At 44.9% G+C, this 13,958-nt stretch overlaps 1 protein-coding gene across 23 annotated transcripts in view; it reads right to left on the bottom strand.

Moving 5' to 3' along the window:
- LOC138754670 (myosin heavy chain, clone 203-like) overlaps window positions 1-13,958 on the bottom strand; it is a 132,387-nt gene that overhangs the window by 49,137 nt on the left and 69,292 nt on the right. For 21 of the 23 annotated variants that reach the window (XM_069919295.1, XM_069919294.1, XM_069919315.1 and 18 more), the window contains 5 exons: window positions 12,769-12,795; window positions 12,427-12,453; window positions 6,284-6,310; window positions 4,289-4,315; window positions 1,707-1,730 (listed from right to left, as the gene is read on the bottom strand). In XM_069919295.1, the coding sequence (XP_069775396.1) occupies window positions 1,707-1,730; window positions 4,289-4,315; window positions 6,284-6,310; window positions 12,427-12,453; window positions 12,769-12,795 (132 nt within the window). The remainder of the gene's footprint in view (window positions 1-1,706; window positions 1,731-4,288; window positions 4,316-6,283; window positions 6,311-12,426; window positions 12,454-12,768; window positions 12,796-13,958) is intronic. The other 2 variants (XM_069919300.1, XM_069919308.1) reach the window with 1 other exon arrangement.

Raw genomic sequence — 13,958 nt, 5'->3', positions numbered from 1 at the left:
TTGATGGGCCTCAGTTGGCCTGTTGATGGGTCGCAGTTAACCTGTTGGAGGGCTGCAGTCGGGGCCTGTTGATGGGTCTCAGTCGGTCTGTTGATGGGATGCAGTCGGCCTGTTAATGGGCCTCATTCGGCCAGTTGATAGGCCACAGTCAACCTGTTGGAGGGCTGCAGTCGGGGCCTGTTGATGGACCTCAATCGGCCTGTTGATGGGTGGCAGTTGGCCTGTTGATGGGTGGCAGTTGGCCTGTTGATGGGCTGCAGTCAGCCTGTTGATGGGCTGCAGTCGGCTGTTGATGGGCCGTGGTCAACCTGTTGGAGGGCTGCAGTCGGGGCCTGTTGATGGGCCTCAGTTGGGCTGTTGATGGGCTGCAGTCAGCCTGTTGATGGGATGCAGTTGGCCTGTTAATGGGCCGCAGTCAACCTGTTGGAGGGCTGCAGTCGGTGCCTGTTGATGGGCCTCAGTCAGCCTGTTGATGGGCTGCAGTTGGCCTGTTGATGGGCTGCAGTTGGTCTGTTGATGGTCTGCAGTCGGCCTGTTGATGGGCCACAGTCGGCCTATTGAAGGGCTGCAGTTGGCATGTTAATAGGCTGCAGTCGACCTGTTGAAGGACCACAGGCGGCCTGTTGAAGGGCTGCAGTCGGTGGCTTTACATGGACCTAAACAAAAAATTTCCACTGTGCATCTGACTGCATCCAACTGCATCAGAACCCATGACATTGTTCTCACCTGCTTTTAGCATTAGAAAAGCTGGTTTCCTCAGGTTGGTGAGGCCCAGACCAGCACAAGACCTTTCCAATTCTAAAATAAATAGCAAATCAGTACATGTACCCAAACAGTACATTTGATGAGCATTTATCTCCCCTCAGACTCTCAGAGGACATGGAACGTCTGCTCCGTCTGCAAACACTGAAAGCCTTGCAGTAACACCCTAACGCTGGATTAGTTGACATTTCTACACTTCAGAAAATGGAGACTGACACCTGAGGATATTAGCGTAAACTTGAAACGCAGTCACAAAACTGCTTTATGTTTACTCGATTAAGTCAAACGTAAATCTGTGCTGCGTCCAATTGTCTCCCTCACCATGTAAGGGTTCACCACTGAAAGACGAAAGTCTGCGGACACTGTGATTGCGGTGAAAGCACAAAGATGCCAGAGGAACTCAGCCAGTCTCGCAGCGCCCATAAAGGGTAATGCTATATTACTGACATTTTGGGCCTGAACTGTCTGGAGCATCTCCTGCTCCTGATGCAGTGGAGTAAGGGGTAGCTTAAGGTGGGTTGTGGGTGGGAAGGGAAGGGTGAGAATCACTGCTCTCGACCCGATTGTTATTTTGCTTGAGAAAAGTTGTCATTGGCCCATTTCCTTTGGAGCCCTGAAACCCTGCACATAATGAGTCAATAAGGGACGATTAAAACAGTGGGTTTCAAACTTTTCCACCGACAATCCCTTAAATCACAGAGCACCGATGACACAGGGATTACTTGAAGTGGGATGTGAGTGGAAAGGAAAAGGTTGAGAACCACTGGTTTATTGTAAAGAATAAGGGGAAGAGATTGTATTTCACAGAATAATATGTTTTGAATCATCTTTAGTGGAGCAGAACACTGGGATATAAATACATATTGTACATTTACTACACCGAAATTTACACGCATTTCCATATTTTCAGAAAATAAATGTTTTGGTTGTTGAATCACAATTACCTTTGGATTCTCTAATCTTTGAGACTGTGAAAACACACAGAGGAAACATTTATCTAAATCTTTTGCACTTAAAAGTTCAGGGTGTGAAATTGTCTGAACGCTCACATGCATTCGTGCTTTTTTTTAATGAGGCTGACGTTTTGCAGTTAAACAATTACACTTTTGAAATGCTGCCACACAATAATATCAAATTTGTTTCTCCTTTACACTAATGCATTAGATTCAGCGAACGGTGGGAAGTTCTCTTTACACCTTCAATGAAAGCCTAAGGCGATACTCAAAATGGGGCCACAGCCAAGTTGTGTATAACTGCCACATGACCTGCCAACCTCCCTACTCAGTTCTCTGACAGACGAAGGCCAATGGGTGTCCAGGTGATTTTTAGCCACAGTATTTATCTGTGATGCCGATTTCACCATCCACCTGAACTCTTCCATTTCTCTGCTCTACAGCACTCCCCAAATCCCCATCAGGTCTGACCCACATTGGTGCATAGTAAATAACTCGAGAGGCTGAGATGGGCTCATTGATTCACAGGCTTTTATTCATAATGGACAGGGGCCACGTCCTGTGCCACACGTGACAGATTATATTTTATATTGTATATAGATGTGTTTTAAAGGAGATGTCCCTGGATGTATCTAATCAGGCCCAGGAGATCTGTCCACCTTCATACATACCAGAATATACAGCATTTTCCCAACTGTAGCACCCCCTGCCCTGAAGATATGAGGACTGAATTTCCCACACTCCCCTCTCACGCAATTGTTTCTGGTTCACATTTGCTCAGTCGCTAACATTTTGGATTTTCATTCCGTATTTCCAATTAAAATGATTTCCCCTTTCAATCAGATGGGCAGATTAACACCTCCACAATCTGTTTCCAAGCGGGATATTGAATGCCAGCCAGTGTGCATCCGATTGAGATGACACTTGTGCTATTTGGAAAAAAACCCACCCTGATTGCTGTCGATTTTTAACCAACGTGATTAATCATGAACCATTAGCAGTGCTAATTGCTGTAAACCGACCGTGTCAAGGGTGAACTCTGAGGGGGGGGGGTGGGGGGGTGGCTTGGGAGGAGGGAGGGGTGGGGGAGAAAAAGTCACTGTGTATGTGTGAAAAAGAAAAAGTGTATATCATGGCTAATGTGATTTATGGTGTGAAAAAAAAGAAAAAAAAGGGTGAACTCAGTAAAAAGGAAGAGGTTTTAAGAATGTACATGCACCTTCTGCTCCCTATAGATAATTACGACACCTTTTCAACTATTAGACATGTTCTTTTACAATGATCTTTTAGCCATTGAAAAATTTGAGCACAAATCCAAAATTCACTTTTAGTCGTGCAAATTAAGAACACTGTTTTAATTTATTGCGTCCACTGGATTCAACAGCAAAACAGTAACTCATACACATGGCCGCTCTTCATCGACTACAGCTCAGCCTTCAACACCATTATTCCCTCAGGGATGGTCAACGAGCTCCAAACCCTGGGCCTTTGCAACCCCTTTTCAACTGGATCCTTGACTTCCTCATTGGAAGACCAGTCTGAATGAATTGGAAGCAACTCTCCTCCTCACTGATAATCAACACAGGTGCACCCCAAGGATGTGTACTGAGCACACTCGCTGTACACCCATGACCGTGTGGCCAGGCACAATTCCAAAGCTATCTACATATTTGCCAATGACACCACGGTCGGCGGCAGAATCGCAAACAGCAATGAGGAAGTGCGTGGGAGTGAGGTAGATCAGCTCGGAGGGGTGTCACACTAACAGCCTTGTGTCCCACGTTAACAAAACCAAGAGGATGATTGTGGACTTCAGGAGGAAGTCAGGAGAGCAAGAACCAGTCATTGAGGGGTCAGTAGTGGACAGGGTCAAGAATTTGAAATTCTTGGGTGTCCACATCTCCGAGGATTTGTCGTGGAGCCACCATGTTGATGCCAACACAAAGAAGGCTCGCCAGCAGCTAGACTTTGTGAAGTGTCAGAGGAGCTACGGTACGTCACTGAAGACTCTTGTAAACTTCTCCAGGTGGACCGTGGAGAACATTCTGGCTGGTTGCATCACTGCCTGGTACAGTGGTGCCAATGTACAGGACAAGATAAAAACGACACAGCTTTGTTAACTCAGCCTGCGACATCACGGGCACCAGACTTCATTCCATCAAGGTCGTCTCCAAGAAAGCAGTTTCCATCGTCAAGGATCCCCCACCACCCAGGAAGTGCCCTCTTCACTCTGCTACCATCAGGTAAAAGGTACAGGAGCCTGAAGACGAGTCCCCAGCGGCACAAGGACGGCTTCTTCCTCTGCCACCAGATCCCTGAATGGACAACGAACCCCCAGACATGGCCTCACTTTGACTTTTTCTTTAGTAAGGTGGTTTACATAAATGTTTGTACCGTGACGCTGCCCCCTAAACCATGAATTTTGAAACAATAAATTCAGATTCTGATTCTAACTGTTAACTTGTTTCAAATTGTACTGAACATTTCACTCAGTTCAATGAGCAACAACATCGAATTGCCATTTTCCCAAAGTGTAAACATTATTTAACATTGGAATCATTCTGGTACTGTACCAAGCTGCAGGCGAAGCATTTCAATTCCTGGAAGAATAAGTAACTGGAGTTAGATTCCCACAATTTTACTTTTACTGGGAGATGTTCGAGGGATTAAAACTGAATATGTATCAAGTAAAATTTGTTGTGATCGCCTTGGCAATGGCTGGAAAATGTATTGCTGTAATTTGGAAGTCGGAACCTGATATGGAAACGGACAGACGGCCTGCAGAAGTTCGGAGCTGGATTCCACTTGAGAAAATTACATATAATTTAAGAGATAAATACCTTATATTTTGTGAAATATGGACCCTATATTTACAAATGGTTGGTATTAAAATTTAAATCAATCTCGAATATTCCCTTTCTCTAATGGGTCTCTACGAATATTTATAAGTTTGAAAGTAAAGTCTCCTCCTGTCCATTTTTTCTTTAGCTTCTCCTTTTTATAGATTTGGGGAGGAGAGGGTTGGGGAGGGGGTTGTGGAGGGGGTTGGGGAAGGGGGTAGGGAATTGGGGAGGGGTGGAGGGAAGTGGGGAGGAGGTTTGGGGAGGGGGTGGAGTGAAAGGGAGGGGGTTAGGGGTTGGGGGTTGGGAGGAGGGTTGGTGAGGGGGTGGGGGGTGGGGAGAGTGAATTGGAGAGGGATTTATAGGGAGGTTTTTCTTTCTTTATATTTCTTTACTTTCTTTATCTTGTTTATAAAATTCCACGGATCAAGTTTGAAATTTTGTGAGACATTTGCCAAATATTTTCTAATAAATAAAGTGTATAAAAAATCCCTGGAAGAAAGTAACGACTGAAAAGGGGAAAACGACAACACATCAACTTCCCAGATGATATCTGGGTGCATTCGACACAGAAATTTCTTATGTGATCACGTGGAGCTTTTAATCTCAAAAAGTTGGTAATCTTCAAATTCCTTCGAAATGCATGAATAAAAATAAATAAAAGGGAGTAAAATATTTATTGTTTCCCCAATTAAAACTAAAAAAAACCTCCCCTGGAGTTGGTTTGACTGAAAATAATTCCAAATATCAATTATCCCATGTAATTTCCTTAATTTCCATTAATGTCGAATGTCTTATAAATTTATGCTCTCTTTTTTGCCATCCAAGAAAACATAGAATATTATGATGTAGACACTTCACGTACAAACAATTAAAAACCACGTGGCTGGAGAAACCCAGCAGGTCAAACAGTGAACTTCATCGAGCAGAGATACAGATACAGAACCGACATTTCGGGCTTGAGCCCTTCATCAAGGGACGAGCAAGATGTCGGCTGGTGCCAAACAAAATGGTGGGGAGGAGGGGTAGGGGTAGAGCATGGTCCCACAGGAAGGGGTCATAGGTGGGTAAGGGAGTTGAGGAAGGGGAAGATGGTTCTGTGAAGGGGGTGGAGTGCTGGAGGGAAGGAGACCGAGGGATAGGGAGAGGAGGGGGATGGGGAGTGGGCCAGCAGAAACCGGAGAAGTCGATGTTAATGCCGTCTTGGTTAGAGAGGCCCACACGGAAAACGAGGTCTTGCTCCTCCAATTTACTGGTGGTTTGACAGGGCATGACGCCGCGGACAGACGTGTCGATGCGAGAGTGGGGGCGTGGAACTGAAGGGATTGGCCTCCGGGAGATCCCCGTCACTGATGCGAGCAGAGCGGAGGTGCTCACCGAAGCCAAATCTCTTACATGCAAACAATTACGTTTTTTCCCCATGATCTTTCTGAATTTATAAAGATGCATCTGATTTTCCCAACCATTTCCAATGTCTTATCATCATTTAAATACATGTGATTTTTTTTTCAAAATTAATTTGCACTGAGATCATAAACATGATTCAAGTGAACAAACAGTTTTACCGTAAAAGGAAGAGCACCTTGAAGTGAGAATGAAAGCATTTCCCGGGCCAATCCTTTGTACTTTCACATTTGTATGGGAAATATTTCAAAACTACATTATCGGCTGATTGAACATTGTGAAAAGCGTCCCAGTCTTATTCAGTCATCTTAATACACTACTTACCACTGCCCGAATAATCCTCCCGAGGTTCTGTGATGAAAATATATCCTTATACAGTATGTTTACCCGAAACACTTGGGATTGGACGGTTTTCGGTTATTTTGGCTATTAGTTCGGTTAACGGAACATCAGCAGAATTACTTGTATCAGTGGTTAAACAACAACAACAAAAAACAACAGCAGGTTTTTCTAGCATGAAATAATGTTTATTACGTCCCCAAAATCAACTTGATCTCTGCTTACTTCCACAGTGGAGGAGGAGGGGGGTGGTGGTTGGGGGAGGGGAGAGTTGCTTCATTCGGTGAACTATGGCAGCCCTGCCAGTGACCCGGCCTCCACACCACCTGTGGCAACACATTCACCGCCCTCTGGCTAAAGAAATCCCTCCACTTCCCTGCTCTGAGCGGACGCCTTTCAATCCTGAAGTGGTACCTGTCATGAAAATGAATATGTATGAGATGTACTGGAAGTCACGTGGTATGAGAGAGAGATAAGAACACAAGCAAGAGACCAAAGGAAACTGGAGAATAAAGACACTGAGACGTTTACCTGATAAAACTTGTGTTCGATGTTTTATTAACTTCACATTTCGGGCCACAAATGTGACATTGGTGACGAGGATGGGAGAAGCTTGAAGAAAATTAAAGACTAAAGAAGATTACAGAGGATTGAAGACAACTTCAAGGTGATAAGAATTTTCTCTTTGACTCTGTACTTTTGGGGCTGGAATATTTCCTCATGGCTGGGGCAGACGGTGACTTTCTAACACATAGTGGAATTGCTCATTTTGACCCAACGGGTGATGTAAGCACTGTAAGTGTTAAGTGGAAGGCATGGCTGGAAGAATTTGAATCCTACGCTGACAGTCATGGCCTATTTCTAAATACCAGTACAGTTGAACAAAAAGCGCAGAGAAGGGCGTTACTGCTTTTCACGGCTGGACCCGCAGTTCGGGAAACATTTAAGACACTTTTGAATACTGGAAGAAAAGATGAGTACCGGAAAGCGGTAGATGCATTAAATGCACACTATGTAGTGACACCGAATGCTACATTTCAAAACCATTTGTTTCGGAGAACGAGACAAGAAGATGGCCAGACAATTGCTCAGTACGTGACGAGACTACGCCAGCTAGCTGCTGGATGCAATTACATGCCAGCTGATTTGGACAACCAATTATTGGATCAAGTCGTACAGCACTGCAGATCAGATAAACTTAGAAGACGTCTACTGGAAAGAGGGAGTGAGTTGGAACTCACCGATGCTTTAACCATTGCTGCTGCATTAGAGGCCGTTGAAGGGCAATTTCATACCATGACCCTGAAAGACAACTCAAGCCAGCAAATTAAGAGGCTCTCACATCGCCATAACCAGCCAAGATATACGTCGACGCAGGACGTGGAGTGTTATCGATGTGGAAACCGAGGTCACTTTGGAAAAGACCCATATTGCCCGGCCAAAGGCAAAGTTTGCAGAAAGTGTGGAGGTAAGGACCACTTTGCAAAGAAGTGCAAAAGCAAGTCCAATGCAGACCAGAAGAGGAAGAGTACAACTTCCAAAGGCAAAGCCTGGGGGAAAGGAAAGTATCCTGGAAAGAAAGATACCATTCGCCAGATAGACGGTGACGATGATGATACCCAGGAGGGACAGATTTGTTACCAATTTACGTTGAATGATAGACATCATGAGAAGGTCCCAGTGATCATTGGTGGAGTGACAGTGCAGGTCATTGTAGACTCAGGCAGTGACAGTAATGTGATTGATCGACATTTATGGGAGAAGTTGAAAAGGAAAAAGATTATCTGTACCTCAAAGAAGTGTTCCAAGAAACTATATCCATACACAGCAACCAAGCCATTGCAGACCATTGGATGTTTTACTGCAACTGTTGAAGCTGGAGATAAGTACACCGAAGCAGAGTTTATGGTCATAGAAGAGAGGGGAGAATCATTGCTGAGTAGAAGCACAGCGCAAGACCTGGCAATACTTCATATTGGAGCTTGTGTCAATTCAATTCAGTCATACGAGGATATGAAGCAAGTATTCCCCGCAGTCTTCCAAGGAGTAGGAAAGCTGAAAGGTCGACAATTGAAGCTAGCGGTAGATGAAACAGTCAAACCCAAGGCACAACCAATGCGCCGAACTCCGTTTGGACTTCGTGGGAAAGTCAAAGCCAAAATTAAAGAATTGATTGAACAAGACATTATTGAACCGGTGGAACATTCAACAGAATTGGTCAGTCCCATAGTGATTGTGCCCAAACCAAAGGGTGACATAAGACTATGTGTTGACATGAGAATGGCCAATGAAGCTATAATTGGAGAACGACACCCTATACCAACAGTGGAGGAAATACTTCAAGAACTAACTACCAGTAAGATATTCTCAAAAATTGATCTGAAATGGGGCTATCATCAATTAGAGCTGGATCCAGGTTCCCGAGATGTAACAACATTTGTGACTCACTGTGACTATCATTTGGAATTAATGCAGCTTCGGAGATCTACCAGTATGAAATCCATCGAGTGATTCAAGGCATTCCTGGAGTTGCCAACATTTCTGACGACATCATAGTCCATGCACCAACGAAGGAAGAGCATGACAAACGGTTGAGGCGTGTACTATCTAGACTACAGGAGGCAGGCCTTACCGTGAATGGAAACAAGTGCCAGTTCGGTGTGTCAGAAATGGACTTCATGGGACACAGACTTACACGGGAAGGACTAAACCCTGCAGAGGCCAAGGTGAAAGCTATTGCCGAGGCACGTGCACCTCAGAACGCAACAGAGGTGAGGAGTTTCCTGGGATTGGCTAATTTTTGTGCAAAGTTCATTCCTAATTTCGCTACAGTGGCAGAACCACTAAGGAAATTAACCAGGAAAGGTGTACCATTTCATTTTGGATCTGAGCAGAAGAAAGTGTTCACAGCGCTGAAGCAAAGCCTGACAGATGCAAAAACTCTTGGATATTATGATCCTGCGGCATCAACCAAAGTCATAGCGGATGCCAGCCCGGTTGGTTTAGGAGCTGTGTTGGTCCAGATGCATGATGGAGGACCAAAAATCATTGCCTATGCCAGTAGATCGTTATCAGATGTGGAAAGAAGGTACTCTCAGACAGAGAAAAAAGCACTCGGACTTGTATGGGCCTGTGAGAGGTTCCATGCATATTTATACGGCATTGAATTTGAACTCATCACAGATCATAAGCCATTAGAGGTGATCTATGCACCTAGATCCAAACCATGTGCCAGAATAGAGAGATGGGTACTCAGACTACAACCCTAAAAATATAAAGTAATCCACATTGCAGGGAAAACAAACATTGCAGATCCGCTGTCCAGATTGGTGAAGGATGGATGTCCACAATCCAAGTCAGAATTGGGAACAGAAACAGAGAGCTTCGTACGCTTCGCAGCTATTCAGTCGACACTGAAAGCTGTGACTACGAATGAAGTCGAGAGAGAATCTGAACGTGATCCAGAACTCATGGAAGTAAGAGAATGCATACAGAGTGGACAATGGGACAAGTGTACTCACAAGGCTTACATTCCCATTAGAGACGAACTTTGTTGCATCGGACAGTGTGTATTAAGAGGTTGCAGATTGGTGATACCGCAAAGATTGAGACCGAAGATCGTATCTTTAGCGCATGAAGGACATCTAGGCATTGTTGGTACCAAGCAAAACCTCAGGACCAAGGTATGGTGGCCAGGTTGTGATAAAGATGCAGAGAGATTTGTTAAAACATGTCACGGATGTCAAATCACAAGTAGGAGTAATCTGCCAGAACCGATCCGGAGTACGCAACTCCCGACAGGACCATGGATCGATGTAGCTGTTGATTTTCTTGGACCTTTACCGACGGGTGAATCAATTATGGTAGTGATAGATTACTACAGCAGATACTATGAGTACGTGGTGTTGAAGTCCACAACCACTGAAAAAACAATACAAGCGTTAACAGAGATATTCGCAAGATATGGATTACCTGTTACATTATACTCTGACAATGGTCCACAATTCATTTCAGAGACATTTGCAGAATACATGAGGACCACAGGTATCCACCATCATAAAGTAACACCGAAATGGCCGCAAACCAACGGAGAAGTAGAGAGACAAAATCAGTCCATTGAAAAACGATTGAGGATTGCACACGCAAAAGGACAAAATTGGCGAGAAGCATTGCTATCTTATGTGGCTGTCTATCGAGCAACGCCTCATGCAACCACTGGAAAAAGTCCTGCAGAAGCACTTTTTGGGAGAAAAATTCGCACAAAAATGCCAGAAATAAAGGAAATCCGAGACGACCAGGAGATGAGGGACCACGATGCTGAAAAGAAAGGTGCAGCAAAGCTGTACACAGATTCAAAACGTGGAGCCAAGTACTCAGACATCATGCCAGGAGATAATGTTCTAGTGAGGCATGAAACTGGTGGTAAGCTAGACGCACCTTATTACCATCAACCCTATACTGTCATATCCAGAAGTGGCAGTATGGTGACAGTTAAGTCTCCGACTGGAGTCCTGTATAAGAGAAATGTATCAGGTGTAAAAAGGTACCAGTCCAGAGATACATCGAGCGAAGAGGTTGAAAGGCCAATACGAGATGCTGAAACTGAGAGACCTGATGATGTTCCAGAGGCAGTTACCAGCACTCCTGATGAAGTGACTAGAGCGCCAGAAACACCCGAAGCCGTGGCGAGCAGTATTGCCGATGCTGAGAGTGAACAACCGAGAAGCGACGACAATATCGCAGGCAGGCCGAAACGAAACCGGAAAGTGCCCAAACGATACGAAGACTTTGTGCCATAGTTTTAATAAGAACGTTGGGACAGTATTTTAATCTTATATCATAAAGTGCATGTATGAGTGCTGTAGGAAGTAAATTTTATGTAGTTGAGTTATAGTATTACCATTAGTTACGATGTTTGTAGGTTTCCGAGGGATATTGGTAAGTGAAGGTAAAGTTTATTTCTGATTAAAGGAGGGATGTCATGATAATGAATATGTATGAGATGTACCGGAAGTCACGTGGTATGAGAGAGATAAGAGCACAAGCAGGAGAACAAAGGAAACTGGAGAATAAAGACACTAAGAAGTTTACCTGATAAAACTTGTGTTCGATGTTTTATTAACTTCACATTTCGTGCCACAAATGTGACAGTACCCTCTTGTCCAAGACTCTCCTGCTGTGGGGAACAACCTTTCTACGTCTACTCTGTCCGTGCCTTTCAGTGTTCGAAATATTTCAGTGAAATCCCACCCCCCTCATTCTCCTAAATTCCAACAAGTACAGGCCAAGAGCCTCATACTATAACCCTTTCATTCCCAGAATCATCTTGTGAACCTCCTCTGAACTCTATCCAACGTCTCTTCAACGAAGAGCTCAAAACTGCTCCGTGAGTTCTCCCCAGGGCCTTATAAAGTCTCGACATCACATCCCTGATCTTAGATTCTATTCCTCTTGAAATGAACGGCAGCTTTGCATTTGATTTTTCACAACCGACACAACCTGCACGTTTACCTTCAGCCCGTCACGCACGAGGATCCCAGGCCCCTTTACAAGGCGCGTATCCTCGCATTGTCTTTCGTTCGATCGTTTAATTGGTTCTTTTTCGCCTCATTCGGCAATCTGTTTATAAGGTTGTAGGATACTACCAGTAGCCACAGAGACAAGCTGAGGAAATGATAGGCTTTAATACACAGAAGAACCTTGCTGGCCCGGATCCCAGGATAGGAATGGCGGCACGGGAAAGGTGCTCGACCTTTATGGCCCAGGACCAAGGTGGGGTGGGGGGGGGGGTGGTTAAGGAGTCATCAGGTATGAGTTATCCGTGGGCAAGCCAGCTCCATATATCCAATGAGAACTACATATCATGGAGGAAACGTATCACCACAAAGGAACATACCCACAGCCCAAAGATAATATAAATCTCCATCTCGGTTTCTATTTTCATATTCACTTCAGTCTCGAACGAATCCACAGCACCATACAGGTCCTACCACCCACAAAGTTGTACCTAATATGTCCCTTCCCGAGAAAGGACTTGGCTCACCCATATCCCTCTGTTTTCCTAAGCTCCAAGTACCTTGTCCAAAGACCCTAAAAGATGCGGGCACGCCCATGGACGGCGTTCATACCTCTACTCTCTCTGCATTCTTCCAGTTCTAAAAGCAGAAGAAAATGATTTCCCAAATTTAAATGATGAGTTGTAAACTGCCTTTATTTCTGACAGCAGTGAAGCACTTTCAGCTTATGAAATTTTTAAAAAATCCGGGACGTTTCTTGGTTCGTACCTTGCCATGACGTCTAGATAACCCGACCCATCTTCATGCTCTGTTGTGTGAGAAGGATCCCATCGGTTCTCTATTTATACGTTCTCAGAAAATTATATCCTGCAAACGTGACGCTTAAAACTCAACTCCCGTCCCCTCCGACCCGCCGCCAACTAACACTGGATCTCCCTAATTCCCGACACTCACCTTTAGTCTTTCTTTTCAGTTTTTCTTCTGCGGTTGAATAACATAGACGGGATCGTGAACGATAGTCAGAAAAACAAATGGTTTTGTATCAGCTCCTGATGAACGGTCACATACACACACTCTGTAAAGTTCAATTTCACTTTCCACTGCCAGGCCTAAGATTCCATTCACTTTCTCTCCTATCGCTGCTCAGAGCCTGCCTTTTAGTTTCGTCTACGCGAATCGCTCCCCTGGCAACCTGTGCGTGTGTTTCACGAATTAGATTGAGTTAAAAAAAAAGATCGGTCAGAATTCGATTCAGCTCAAGTTCCACGTATCAGGCCAATCACTTCTTAAAATACGGGGAGAAAATAATGAACAATCGCCCTCAGCTTCGAAAGAGTCGCAGATCAGAGAAGCAGGTCGTATAGCCCATGAGTAACCTTGTTGACTACTAGGCACTGATCAATGGTTTATTTCAGCATTTTAAAAAATCTAATAATTATTTTACTGTCCAAGTTCAAGATCACAAGTTAAAGGAGCAGAAGCAGGCCACTTGGCCCATCGAGTCGGTTCTGTGACTCTGCACTAAGATCACCCCTAGTTCTAATTTCCAGCCTTTTCCCCATGATACCCTGACTAATGAGGTATTGGTCCGTTTCCCGTTTAAGTTCTCCCAGTGATCCGGCCTCCACTGCTTTGTGCGGCAGCGAGTTCCACAGATCGAGGCAACATACAGGTCGGATACTGTTGGACTCTGCAGACCAATTGGCGGAGGTCTTAACGGACATCTTCAATGCCTCCCTGCGTCGGTCCATCACTCCCGCGGGGTCCAAGACTATCGCCCAGGTAGCCAGGAGGGCGGCATGGCTGGTACAGTGGGATCATTATGGCGCCAGCGATCGGGACCGGCCTTCAAATCCCGCACTGTCTGTGAGGAGTTAGTACGTTCTCCCCGTGACTGTGTGGGTTTCCCCCCCGGGGGCTCGGGTTTCCTCCCACCATTCGAAACGTACTGGGGATTTGCAGGTTAATTGGGTGTAATTGGGCAGCACGGACTTCTGGGCCGGAAGGGCCTATAGGCCCAAATTTAAAAAAATGTAAAAAATGTTTTTAAATTCCAGGCCTCACTGTCTACCAATTCATGGCCCTGACCTCCACCATTATGAAAGACTTCGAGCGTCTGGTGATGGAAGTCGTCATCACACCCC

The sequence above is a fragment of the Narcine bancroftii genome, chromosome 2, assembly GCF_036971445.1.
Source record: "Narcine bancroftii isolate sNarBan1 chromosome 2, sNarBan1.hap1, whole genome shotgun sequence".
NCBI lineage: Eukaryota > Metazoa > Chordata > Chondrichthyes > Torpediniformes > Narcinidae > Narcine > Narcine bancroftii.
This window is presented reverse-complemented; position numbering and strand designations above follow the sequence as displayed.